The 13,576-nt window shown below is 38.1% G+C and overlaps 1 protein-coding gene across 6 annotated transcripts in view; it reads left to right on the top strand.

Moving 5' to 3' along the window:
* Positions 1-13,576, top strand: part of LOC133404896 (F-BAR and double SH3 domains protein 2-like) — a 49,904-nt gene that overhangs the window by 29,286 nt on the left and 7,042 nt on the right. For 2 of the 6 annotated variants that reach the window (XM_061681387.1, XM_061681391.1), the window contains exons 11-15: positions 263-337; positions 2,525-2,641; positions 3,502-3,606; positions 9,205-9,294; positions 9,460-9,522. In XM_061681387.1, coding sequence (XP_061537371.1) covers positions 263-337; positions 2,525-2,641; positions 3,502-3,606; positions 9,205-9,294; positions 9,460-9,522 — 450 coding nt within the window. Of the gene's footprint in view, positions 1-262; positions 338-2,524; positions 2,657-3,501; positions 3,607-9,204; positions 9,295-9,459; positions 9,523-13,576 lie in introns of all 6 variants that reach the window. The other 4 variants (XM_061681385.1, XM_061681390.1, XM_061681389.1 and 1 more) reach the window with 3 other exon arrangements.

Here is a 13,576-nt window from a genome sequence, read left to right as displayed (position 1 = left end):
TAGCTATCCTTCTTAACATGTTTTTAATCTGTTATGTGCTTTTCCACTCTATATATTTCTTTCATTCAATTTGTATTTTCTTGACATTTTTCTCGAAAGCTTTATTCTAACATCTTAGCTCTCTATACAAAATGAGCTATTCCTTTCCTTTGTCTTCCTGATACTACTTAACCACTGATAACACTTTTCCCTGAACAATTTTCCCACTAACTACTCCTTGTGTTTGTCTGTTTGTGATGCTGCTCTTGGCTGCATGTGCCAGACTCTGAGCTCGGTGCCGCAGTTGGTGGACATTGAGCCTTCACCCGTCAGTGCCATGAGAATGACCCTGGCACAGGTAGCCATAACTATTAGCATTCCTGTCTTTATTGCAACAAGAACCCATGGATCATCATTTCTAAGCCCTTTGTGTCTGCTCCCATGATCCCATCACTGATCATTGTGGCATTTTATGCATATGACGTGTATGTGAACATCATTGTACCGTACTTCCCTGTAATCATACTACAGGATTCACTAATGCATTTATATACATATATTTATATACACGCAGACACAAACAAACACACACACACACACGCACACACACACACACACACACACACACACACACACACACATACATGGACATATGGATGGACACATGGATTTAAGATACTATTTTGAATGTTTTCTGAGTGTCATCATTATTCCTAAAGGCTCCCCATTCCATTGTAATGACTAACTATTAAGAAAAAAAAAAAGTGCTTTACTGAGTAGTATGGCCTGCCCCATGCTGATCTGCATGACATTTTCAAATAATCCCCAAAATGTTTTAATGGCTTGCCCGCATGCAAAAGCTGTTAGGATGCCTCATAAAGTATTGCACAACCCAAACTGCTCCATGCTAATTAGCTTTAAAACCTCTAGTTTTCTACTTATTGCAGTGTGATTAAGCTCTTAAGTTTCCTATGATGTAATACACCTGGTTTCACACCTTAAGCAGACCAGTATTAATAAACATGAATGGTAAATGGTAAACTGTAATTATGCACTTACAGTATGTCTTTTGCATGCTTCTGGTCTCACATTTGTGGATCAGCAGCGAGTTGTTGTTGTGTAACATCTCGCCCATCCTTGTCAAAATAAATGTCTTATGTTGACACATTTATGTGTGAAATTTTACAAACTACATGGGCACTCCCACCAAAAAAAAATAAAAATAAAAATTGCTGTTATTATTTTACTGGACCTTTTTATTCCGGTACACTGTTGTTTTGGTCTTATTTTGATCAGTTAAATAATGCATTGTAAAAAAAAATTCATGGCTGATGTAGATGCAAAGGATTTCTTAATGCAGTTAAGATCTGAACTCTGATTTCTCATGCTTCCTGAATAACCCTTCTAAATCAGAACCCCATAAATCCCGGAATTGTCATCTTCAGATATGCCTGTGCCACTAAGGAAGATAACATCTATTAGTGGAAAAACCTTCTTTTTTAGAATATTCAGCTGGTCAGCTGATGTAACCCAGCACTGTTGTTGACTAACTTAACAAAGTCCAGATGATAACACAAAGAGGCTTTTATAGTAAGTGCTTAGTGTGATACTATAGCTGTACCACCTCATCCAACTCTCTTATTACTTGGGTGCCTTTCTGTGTAAACTTCACACATGTTCTCCCCATGGATGGATTTTCTCTGTGTGCGTTTGCTTTCCAAAAACATGTTCGGGTAATTTTCAGCCACAGATACAACAAGCCAGGCTTTACTGGTTCTGGCCATGCGTTGCCAATTTTAGCAGTTTCATTAAGCAACATCTATTCCATGAAGATGGGGTAAACTTTCTTACGTGGTTGTGAAAGAAGCTGCTACATACTGCATCACTTGGGGTTATATAACTTGTTTCCAGCTAAAACATGTGAATTACTATCATAATTAACCATTGGAAAGCTATGCATTTGCTTAGTCGGTGACGCATGTAATTCATGTTGTTTAAGGCTTGTAATTTACCAGAGATGTAAATAACACGATGATGAAGAAGAAGTAGGATCCCCATTTTTATCATGGAGTTACCTTGATGCACAAGAGGATGTTAATTATTAGCATATAAAACATAGCTTTTTATTTTAGCAGTCCCAATACTGAATCAAGGTGTGGTATTTTGATACTTACAGACAAATGAAATCTGTATTTTCCAAACATACTGGATGATTTCCTGCATTACTGAAGAATGATGTGCACCACACACCATGTTCCTCTCAAGTGGTAGTACACACAAAAAATGCACACATAAACACTGTGTTGTTCACATGTGGTTTTGATAGCGAGAGAATAACCAGCAGCTTTGCAGCACATCCCCAATTTATTAGAGCAGACAGAAGAAAAGTTTCTTTCTTACTCTCCTTAGCTACAGTACATGAACAGCATCTGCCTGTTATAAATCCAGTTTCAACGTTCTTTTCTTTCAGTTCTGTTCTGCATTTGTGTATGTTTGCCTGTGTGTTTACTCATGCTTGCATGCTTGTGTGTGTTTGTTTTATTAGAGTCGTCAGCTGGAGTCAGAGATGGGGACCACAGAGGAGCACAGTCTGAACAAGGAGGCCAGGAAATGGGCGACACGAGTAGCCAGAGAACACAAGAATATCATACACTACAAGAGAGTGAGACACCAAAATGTACCTTGTGCATATAAATTATAAACACATTGTTGTAATACTGTATATCTACAGTTTACTTTGTGTGAATTGTATTTTGGTTTTTAGTCTGAAATGACAGAAGTGGAATTTTTTTAAATAAAATGTTGCATCACCCAAATTTTATAAAATGTTGCATCACCCAAGTTATTCATAATCTTTATTTTAATTTGAATGTTCTAGTTACACTAAAAGTTATCGTCTTTTAGTATTGTGCAAAATATTGTTGACTCAAAATTGTCAGGGATTTGAATAATGTAAAAAAATAAAAACGCCCAATATTTTCAGAAATATTTGTAATACAGGACAGCATGATGAATGAGAGGTTAACACGTCTGCCTCACATACTGTAGGTTCAGTGTTTGAGTCTTGGGTCAAGATTTCCTCCATGCACTCTGGCTTCTTTCCACATTACAAAAAACATGACACATTCACTGCCATTGATGGCTTTAGATGTCAAATATCCATGTGAACTGGGAATGCTGGCAGTGAATGAGTTAAAAAAAAAGTCCAGGGTGTATCCCGGCTCCCACCAAAAGTCAGATGAGATAGGCTTCACTGCACCCGCAACCATATTGTACAAGTGGTATAGAAAATGGATGGATGGACCAGTGGACGCATTGATTCCTAATACAACTTACAGTGCAGTCTTTGGCCACTTTCTTGTCAATTTCAACCCAAGGATACCCTTTCAACAAATACAAATTCACTTTATCCCTAGGGTATAAATAATTATTGGCTTAACTGTACATGAAATACACATGATTACATGAACATGAAATTCCTCTATTGACTTCCAGTGTGTGTTTTTGTGTGTGTTTGTTCAGTCACTGGAGGAGTGTGAGAGTCACGGCCTGCCCCCCATTGAACAGAGCAGAGCAGATCTGGAGATGAAGATAGAAGAATCCAAAGAAAACATACGCAAAGCTGAGGTTTGTGACTTTTATTCCACCCCCCCCCCCCCCCCCCCCCCACCCCTTCAGACCAACATTAGCCCCACATGATGTTACAACATTTATACAGCTGTTGTAGTTACATCGAGGGAAAGGACCTGCAGAACAAAGGTGTTCTGGAGTCAGAAATTGGATACAACATAATTTAAACCAAAAAAAGGATAATGAATGATCGCATCTGCTAAATTATGAAAGTGGTTTACTTTTTGAATATACTCAAACAACAATGTTGTTGGACAAGACTCATAATTTTCCCTCAAATATTTCAATAATCAACAACATATACATATGTTCTTAAATTATATACCCAAAAAATATATACACTTCTTATCGTTAACTTTTTTGTTGTTGTTGTCTGTGCCTGCGTGGGTTTTCTCCGGGCACTCCGGTTTCCTCCCACATCCCAAAAACCTGCATGGTAGGTTAATTGAAGACTCTACATTGCCCGTAGGTGTGAATATGAGTACAAATGGTTGTTTGTTTGTATGTGCCCTGCGATTGGCTGGCAACCAGTTCAGGGTGTACCCCGCCTCCTGCCCGATGATAGCTGGGATTGGCTCCAGCACTCCCGTGACCCTTGTGAGGATAAGCGGCTCAGAAAATGGATGGATGGATTTCCTTGTTGATTGGCTTGGAGAAAATGCTCCAATTGCCTTTTAGTGAAGAATGTGAAGTCCATTACTAATCACGTTGAAGTTACCAGATACGGTTCCTTGACCTGTAAAAAGCAGCATAATGCGTTTTAGAAAAGGCTAAACTCAACTGTCTTTTACCCTTGATGCATTATCACTTTGCTGAGCTCATGACTGTATTTTCCTTGCCGGCTAGCTTTCACATGTCTGACACCCTCTGCTGGCAGTTTTACGCAAATGCGTCTATTTCCCACTTCCCGAATTCACTATTAATAACATGCAACACGCACGGGCCAAATACCGGTGGTGCAAGAATAAGATGTGTAATCACATCCCTTTTCACAGTGTCTCTTGCTTACATTGTCTCTTCACTATCCTTTGCTCTTCCAGGGTAGCACTAACTTGACCAAGCTTATGCATATTGAATGAAATGGCTGCATTTTAGAGCTCTTATCTGAGCATTATAAAGGAAATTAAAGCAGTACAACATGCATGAATCCAGGTTTGACTATAGCAATATGCACATACTGATAGCACATTTCTTTGGACCCACCTTTAAATATTCCAATCCCCTTTGTAGGATGGGTGGTAAAAACTACGAATATGAAAATGTGAGAAGAGGAACAATGAAAGCAGCGTTCACACATTATGCTTGATGCTCTACATTATGGGGCAAGCTAAGATGCTACTTTTCTACCTAAAACAGGCATCATTATCATTTGGAATGTAATGCTTTTGAAATGCACCACGTTTTGTTTTGGCTAGTAATTCTTTAACATCTTAGGAAATAAATGACAAACATCCAAGGCTACTGTTTAAAATAAGTGCATTTCTTTCTTTTTCCAGTCATAACAGATTTAATATCTGTTATTGTCCATATTAGATCATTACCAATTGTAAAGTGAATGTAAGACTTAAGCAATGCCAGCCATGTCTACGTTTATGGTTGGGCACCTGTAGGAAAATATGTATGTGTTACTTACTTACATATTTTATTCAGGGAGATGTGTGGGCCAGGCCAGTTCTTCCACACCAAACTTCCACAACAATGCCATTATGGAACTTGGTTTTTGAACTGGGGCACAATCATGATAAAGTCCTCATGTTAAAGAATTAAATATCAAGAAAAAGAAGCAGACATTGACCCTTAACTGATAGTCAATAAATTGGTTTAGAGGTATGTTTTAATACTTTTGTCCCTGTAATGTATTTCAATATTGCATATTTTGCATCATATTTAATGCCCAAAAGTAAGATGAAGAACATGTTTTTCTGTAGCATTTGATCTCTGCTTACATAAAGTGACAAAGAGCACTTGAGGGGCCACTGTGTTTATTAAGCAGAGCTGAAGAGCTGTCAGTGTTTGTATGCGGTCAGACAGACACACTCTGATCCATCAGCAATCAATGTGCTGTGTCAGCACGAGAGACAAACTGAAGGAGCAGGTAATGAAAGAGGACAGCAATAAAAATACAGAGTAGATGACAAGAGGATGAGAGTTGAATGAGAGAGAGAGTTCAGCAAGAGAGGCAGGCAGACAGGGATTTCCTACTTTGTGTAGCTTCATCATGTTGTCTCATTAGTAAAGAAGAGCGCACATATCCAGTCCTCACAGAGCTGGCACCTCATTAAAAGTAAGTATGGAAATAAAAGTGAGCCGTCTGGTTTTAGTGCTTTATCCCCATGGAGAGTTTGACTATGGCTGTTTACAAGTTCACAGTTTTGGATAGAGCTGAACTTTGAATAGCAAACAACAACGAAACTAATAACACATAAATAGGTCTGTTAATTTCAGACAGCTACCCCACATAGCTGTAATTTGTTTCATTTGTTTCTGAACTTTTTTTTCCCAAGACCATCACTTAGAGTCCTTGCAGATAATATTGTAGTTATAGAAAACAAACATTAGCGTGTAATCAACACAATAGATTTGCCTTTGTCATTACAATAAGACCTTTCTCATCCATGACAGAGATGCACAGCACAATGTTCAACTGATCATCCTCAAACTCCTTCAGACCCTTCTTCAAACATTTATTTGCAATATCCAAAGTTCACACTGTATACTGTATATCAATATACAGTATGTAGTTGATCAGTGGCAGATAAAAAAACATGTTTTTCCCCAAATTTGCATACAATGTTCTGTCGTTACATGTCATCAATTAATAACTTCTACTTTATAACGGAAACTAAAATGTATGTTTCAGCAGATCACTTTTTATCACCAGTAACATGGGTAGAGTAGCCAAATATTACAGTACTGTTACTATGACTCAAGTAAAAGTAAAAAGTAGTCCTCCAAATAAATACTTGAGTATGAGTAAGAAAGTACTCAGTGAATAAACTGTTCAAGTACTGAATAACTTGTGAGTAATCTCTGTATTCTTTTCTGTACGTCAGAGCATGAATGTCAAATAAAAAAATAACTAAATAAAATATAAGTCTGCACATTGAAATATTCCTGAACAATATCACTTAATCTAAAACATAACAAAATACAATTTTTATAAAGTAAAATATTTGTAAAATAAGAACCTGAGGCAAATTCAGTTGGAAGAAATGGTCTTATACTATATTGTTTCTACTTTTTAAACAGCACAACTGTCACGTTTGGGGTTTGGGCGAAGGCGAGGAACACAAGGCAAGAACATGGAGGACCCAAGTGCAGGGAAGCAGGGAGGCAAGGCAGGAGTGCGGGAGTCTCAAAAAAATAATATTTAATCTTCAAAAACGGCCAACAAGGAACGTGGATAAAGCAAAACTGAACAAAGTCCCACAACCAAACCAAAGTAACAAAGAAACACTTAAATACACTGGAAACAAACTATCACTGCTGAGTAGGACGTAGTACAGATAGGGACACCTGACAATGACATAATGCAAAGACAACAACAATGAACCGACAAGAACTGAAAACTAAATGCAAACAGATTGAAGAGACAACGGGGAACACCTGGACAAGACACGAGTTGCTGGAGAGAGCTGATTGGTCGACACAAGATAGACGAGAACAGGTGGACACAACAACCAAATGAGCACATGACAAACATGGAACACAGGAAAACATGGAACAAAACTAAACACAGCCCAAACCAAAACACAGACCATGACAACAATAGGCTCACCAGGCAGATTACAAAAACAGGAACAAGGCTGCAGTGGATAAAAAAAAGTATACACAGCCCTGTTCAAATGCCAGGTCTCTGTGATGTAAAGAATTTTGACCAAGATAAATCATATTCAAACTTTTTCCACCACTAATGTGACCTAGAATCTTATCTTCTTGAAAGGGGAGGTGACAATAAACAACTGAAATAATCTTGAATGTGACTGAATGTGCTGCAAGTTAAACTTGACGTTTAACTTGCAGCCTTCTTGGCCAGGTTACCTTTGCAAAAGAGATATTTGGTTTTAACTGGTCTTTTACCTGGTTAAAAAAAGTTTAAATAAAATAAATCAATCTGGTTGCACTCCCTCTTATAACTTGCCTGTGGCTGTGTTCAGAAGTAACAGATCATATTCAAATTCATGATCAATGGCAGTCCACACACCTAACACCATTTCAATTTTTAAGTGGAAAAAACAACAACACATGCATAGGGCCTTATAGAAGCACTATGTTTATATGAGAGAGCGAGAGAGAGAGAGAGAGAGAGAGAGAGAGAGAGATAGAGAGAGAGAGAGAGAGAGAACAGAACCTACCCCAGAAGATGCATGTTTGACAGTTACTTGTAGCCATAAAACAACAGCAAAAACATCCGCAAGGTTGAAATATTTACGTTTGGGCAATGACAAAACAACACTGCATGTTAAAGCGGTTGTTTTTCGTAGTCTGTAATGCAAACCATGAGTCGCACGCGGCTGTCACGATTCACTATGATTGGCCTGCGAAGCCCAATAGAACACTTTGTGTGCAGAAATTTGACTTTCTTGTGTTGTTTGATTGGTGAACTCGAGACAAACATCACTGCAGTAATCACAGTGGAATGGAGCAAATGAAAGTCCAATTATTGATATGGTATCAGAACGATAATTCTTCTAAGAAATGAACATGAGAAGAAAGTGACGCTGGTTTCTTTTGCTCATGAGGAGGGCGTATGGGAGATTGTTCAGATTACAGCCTCTCATCACGCTCTAAACAATCTCTCCCGTCGCTCCTGTATTTATTTGAAATAGGGAGGTTTTACAAGACATAACATACTAAGCTACAAGACACAACACACTAAGGGGAGGGTTTCAAGGTGACGACATGAGACCAACACCTGCCACGTCCCCGTCCACGTCCTTGGTCAAGACACCCTTCTCTCTCATAATTCCTGCTGAGTCATCTTCTTGAAGGTTAGACATCTTCCTGCCTCACGGTCAGCAAGCAACCATCAAAATCGTCCATAATACTAATGCAAGATAAGCAAATAAATGATAACTTCTACAATTGATTTAACACATGGAGTTTTATTTAAAATGTTATATGGACGCCAGCATTAGCCACCAGTTTCTCAAACTGTCTGGGAACCGCATTAACTGAATTCACAAGGATGGTGGAATGTTTTTTGGTTTGGTTGGAAAATTTGGTTTGGAATTTTAAACAAAATAATCGATCTGAAAAGAAAACAAGAACATAGATTTAATTCCCGTACATCATGGAACATACACAAAATAATTGAGAAAAATATTGCAACATATGAATAAATTCTAAGTATTTTAAAATAGGGAGTTACTTTTCAATCACCCTGTATATTATTGTAATGGAGTAAAAGTACCATTTCTTCTGAACATAAATACTCCAGTAAAAGCTTCCCTAAAACTATTCTGAGTACAATTACAAGTACAATTTATCCAAAATGTTTCGTGAGTAAATGTAACGGAGTGAATGTAGCACGTTCCTACCCACCTCTGGTAACATGTTGGATGCGTAACAATCCTGACCTTTCTTTCCTCAAAGATGATGAAGTTAAAAGCAGAAGCTCGGTTGGACCTCCTGCGGCAAGTGGGCGTTCCTGTGGACACCTGGCTGAAGAGTGCCATGAACCAGGTACTGGATGTTAGGATACTGTATGTACTGTATGTGCATACATGATTCTTTCATTCTGTGTGTGTGATGTGGGTGTGCGGAAATGCATGCCTGCATGAATGCTATTTTCCCCGATGAGCGTTTTTAGTTTGAGTGTAAAGCGTCTCACTCTTTCTGTGCATGTAGGTGATGGAGCAGCTGGAGAATGAGCGCTGGGCCAACTACACTTCCCACGATCCCTCACTGTCGGTGAGACAACGCCTCACTCTGTGTCGCTGCTCTATTTGTCAAAATAGCATGTTCACTTGTCTTTAAAGCTGATTTTTTGTTTTTTTTGTTTTTAAAAGGCAGAAATTGTGTACAAACGACTAATAAGTACATGCACAAACCTCAAACCTTCAGGAAAGTTTTGAACATCATCACCACAGAACTGTATGTCTATATCATTATGGCAAATAGAGAAGCGGCTGAGGGCCATCCGTTCATTTTCTACACCGCTTTTCTGCATTACGGTCACGGATGTGTTGGGGCCTATCCCAGCTGACTTTGGGTCGCCAGCCAATTGCAGGGCACATCCATCCATTTTCTGAGCCGCTTCTCCTCACTAGGGTCGCGGGCGTACTGGAGCCAATCCCAGCTGTCATCGGGCAGGAGGCAGGGTACACCCTGAACTAGGTTGCCAGACAATCGCAGGGCACATACAAACAAACAACCATTCGCACTCACAGTCACACCTACGGGCAATTTAGAGTCTCCAATTAATGCATGTTTTTGGGATGTGGGAGGAAACCGGAGTGCCCGGAGAAAACCCACGCAGACACGGGGAGAACATGCAAACTCCACACAGGTGGGGCTGGGGATTGAACCCGAGTCCTCAGAACTGTGAGGCTGACGCTCTAACCAGTCGTCCACCGTGCCGCCTGCAGGGCACATATCGACAAATAATAATTCACATTTAAAATTAAGGCATTTTAATGTCTTATAGTGTTTGCTTTCTTTTTCTATACTGTAAGAAGTAAGAATGTAAAAAATGACACACGTGAGATCACCGGTCACATCGCCAATGTGCCACATAATGCCTTGGTCATCAATTTAGAACTGACTGTATTATTCTTTTTACATTTTAGTGTTCATGGTGGTTAACATGTCTGGTGACTCTATGTCAGTTATCTTTAACAATGTTAATAACAGTTTTATTATTGCAGCAGTTTAACCGTAGAATAGATTATTTTCGTTATGTACTTCAATATAATAATATTAGAAAACATGCTTAAAAATGCCAACAAATCAGTCATCAATCTTCTCAGAACGTGCATTTGACTGCAGAGGTTCCATTATACATGCTGCAAGAGTTACACACCTTCTAATCAAGACCTTCCATAGTTCTAATAATGTAGAAAGACTGTTCATTAGGTGTTCCTAATGTCTGTAGCACCAGCAGAAACCTTTCATTTCACTTTGTGTTGAAATGTTCAGAATGCAGACTCTCAAGGCACTGATGAGCAACCAGTGGTTTTCATTTTTCATGACTTCATTATAAATTACCCAGCCAGAATAGCTCTCCTGACAAATCACCTTCTGAATGATGCAAAGCGTAAAATAATTGATTAATTGCCACGCAGGCTAATTATCAGTCAGACCAGCCAGCCTATAAAACAAAAACAAATAGTCCTCAAGCAACTCAGAAAAATGAAATTCCATAGCGAATTTCACAAGATAAAAATCTCTTCACAATCAGCAAGTAAAGAACATTTATTTAGTTATCGATTTATCCTTCAGTCATTGAACAAAATGAACAATGCCTGTCTGTTTGTGTTCAGACATTGAAATGGAGATGTTGTCATTCTGCTCACATGACACTGCAGTACATATCACAAACACCAGAGTGATTCTCAGTGGAAGGATGGGGAGAAAACCTTGGAATGGCTGATGACAGTTGCAGTACTAAGAGACTGAGAGCAAGTGTGGAGGGATTAGAGTGGCAAGGGAGTAAAGGTGCAGTGATAATGAGAAGGTAAATTTGGATGTTAAGGTGAGAGAAGGGAAGGAATTAGATGGATAAGGTGCAAATTGTATCAACAAGGATTCACATTTAATTTCCTGCATGTCCTGGATGCTTAAAGAGAAATATAACCCAAGTGAACATAAAATGGTGTATTGAAATAGTGATTTTCTTTGTTAAGGGAAAAAAAAAATAATTCAAATTTACCTAGCCTTCTGTGAAAAAGTAATGGCCCCCCCCCTAAAGGTAATAACTGGTTGAAATATAGCCTCATGACATTTATGCTAATAGAATGTTGACACTAAGCAAATTACAGATCAGTGTGAAGGATGCTTGATAATATTTTCATGGTGCATTTCTACATTTTATGTCTTGGTGATGCAAATAGCACCAATTCGGTGGAAGGGCGTATAATTAGCATGGGGGATTGTTCTGAGCACATGGTAAACAATACATTTACATCGTTATTTATTAGTTTAACCTGTGTCTTGAGGCTATAATGACCGTCCATGCAGCTACAGAGTTGGTGGTATATGTCACGTGCCTGACTCCGCTCATCTACAAATGACGCTATTGATTTATGATCACAAGCTTGCCTGTCACAAAAGCATTGACACTTGTTAAGTGTTTCAAGTTAAGTCTTTTGATTGTGTCACAATTGCTAATTTGTCTGACGTTCTCTCGACTTGTTGATGACGCCATTCAGCGAGGCAGCTTTTTATTAGGCTTTGCAGACTTATTTAGAAATACAGTGTCTCTAAACTTGCACTGAGCGTAGGCGAGGGCTGTGGTGTCTCCTTGTTCATAACGAGCGTGGTGCAACGGGCCAATAGAATCAAGGCAGTGTGTCACGTGCACACATACACACAAAGTGTGTCTCTTTAAAAGATGCTTATCGTAATTTCTTTTTAATTTCTATAATGCGCACCCATGTATGATACCCACCCCCAAAATTGACCTAATAATTCTGGAATACCCTTCAACGTATGTATTTTTACAATGCATGATTTTGCTTCTACCCATATAATCAAAACATGAAGTATTATCTGTATTTTGTTAGTTTTTTCAAAGTATTATTCTGGTTAAGTACTTTACTTGACCACATAATACTTAAAGCATATCAGAAAAGCATTATCATTAAACAAAATATAACCATATATAAATTAATGATGGCTGTTGTTCAGTCATCAGTCGTATTAAAAAAAATATATATAAATATATATATATATATATATATATATATATATATATATATATATATATATATATATCACAAATTCTGCCTGGGTATGTAAACCTATGAGCACAATTGTACATATATGCAGTCATATGTACTCCGGTCATATCGGAACGAAAGGGAAGGCTACACCTTTTTCATAACCTCTAGGGGGCGGTGGCATATTGGAACGAAAGTGTACAGGTCTTTCATAACCTCTAGATGGCGGCATACATTTATAAAATGGGAAAGTATTTTTCGTTTTCTCCTATACCTATGTATAATGCGCACTATTTACACAATTAATTCATAATTGAACAGGGGGGTACTTACTTTTTCACACAGTGCCAGGACCGGCCAGGTAACTTAAAATATTTTTTTTCTTTAATAAATGAAATCACCATTTAAAAACAGCGTTTTAAATTCATTTGGGTTAACTTGTCTGATATTGACATTTGTTTGATTATCTTAAACATTAAAGTGGAGAAACTATGCAAAAAATAAAATCATTTTAAAAGGGAGCCAATACTTTTTCACTGCACTGTATCACTGATAATAACAAACATCTTGACTAGAGCATTGTCACTGCTCTTGGCCCGTGTGGCAACAGACTGCTAGAAAGTTGGAGCTGAGTAGCTCTTTGCCTTTCATCTTGAAAATGACCCCAAGCATACATCTAACTCATCAAAAATGAAGGAAAATAAATCTGACAGATATGGGGCAAGGAAGAATGGGCAAATATTACCAGGTCAACATCTGCAAAACAGATTTTCCTATACCAAAACATTGAATGCTGTAATTAAAGTTAATGGCGCTTCAACTAAATATTAGTTTTAACGTGGCACTTTTACACAACAGGCTTATTGTACTTTTTTCCCAAACAGATTTATTGTGGTCTAATTTTTTTAACATCAGAAAATCTTCCATTTTAATGGAGGTGTGTTCACTTTCTAATCCACTGGAGATACACAATATAATTTTTTTTAGTGGTAGTATAAACCAAAAAAAGTATTCCCTCACCAAATAGAATGGAAAAGAGTAAACTATTGTTACAGGCAGCCTGTTATTGTGTCCAGAGATAATAT

This window comes from Phycodurus eques, chromosome 7 (genome assembly GCF_024500275.1).
Source record: "Phycodurus eques isolate BA_2022a chromosome 7, UOR_Pequ_1.1, whole genome shotgun sequence".
Classification (NCBI taxonomy): domain Eukaryota; kingdom Metazoa; phylum Chordata; class Actinopteri; order Syngnathiformes; family Syngnathidae; genus Phycodurus; species Phycodurus eques.
This window is presented reverse-complemented; position numbering and strand designations above follow the sequence as displayed.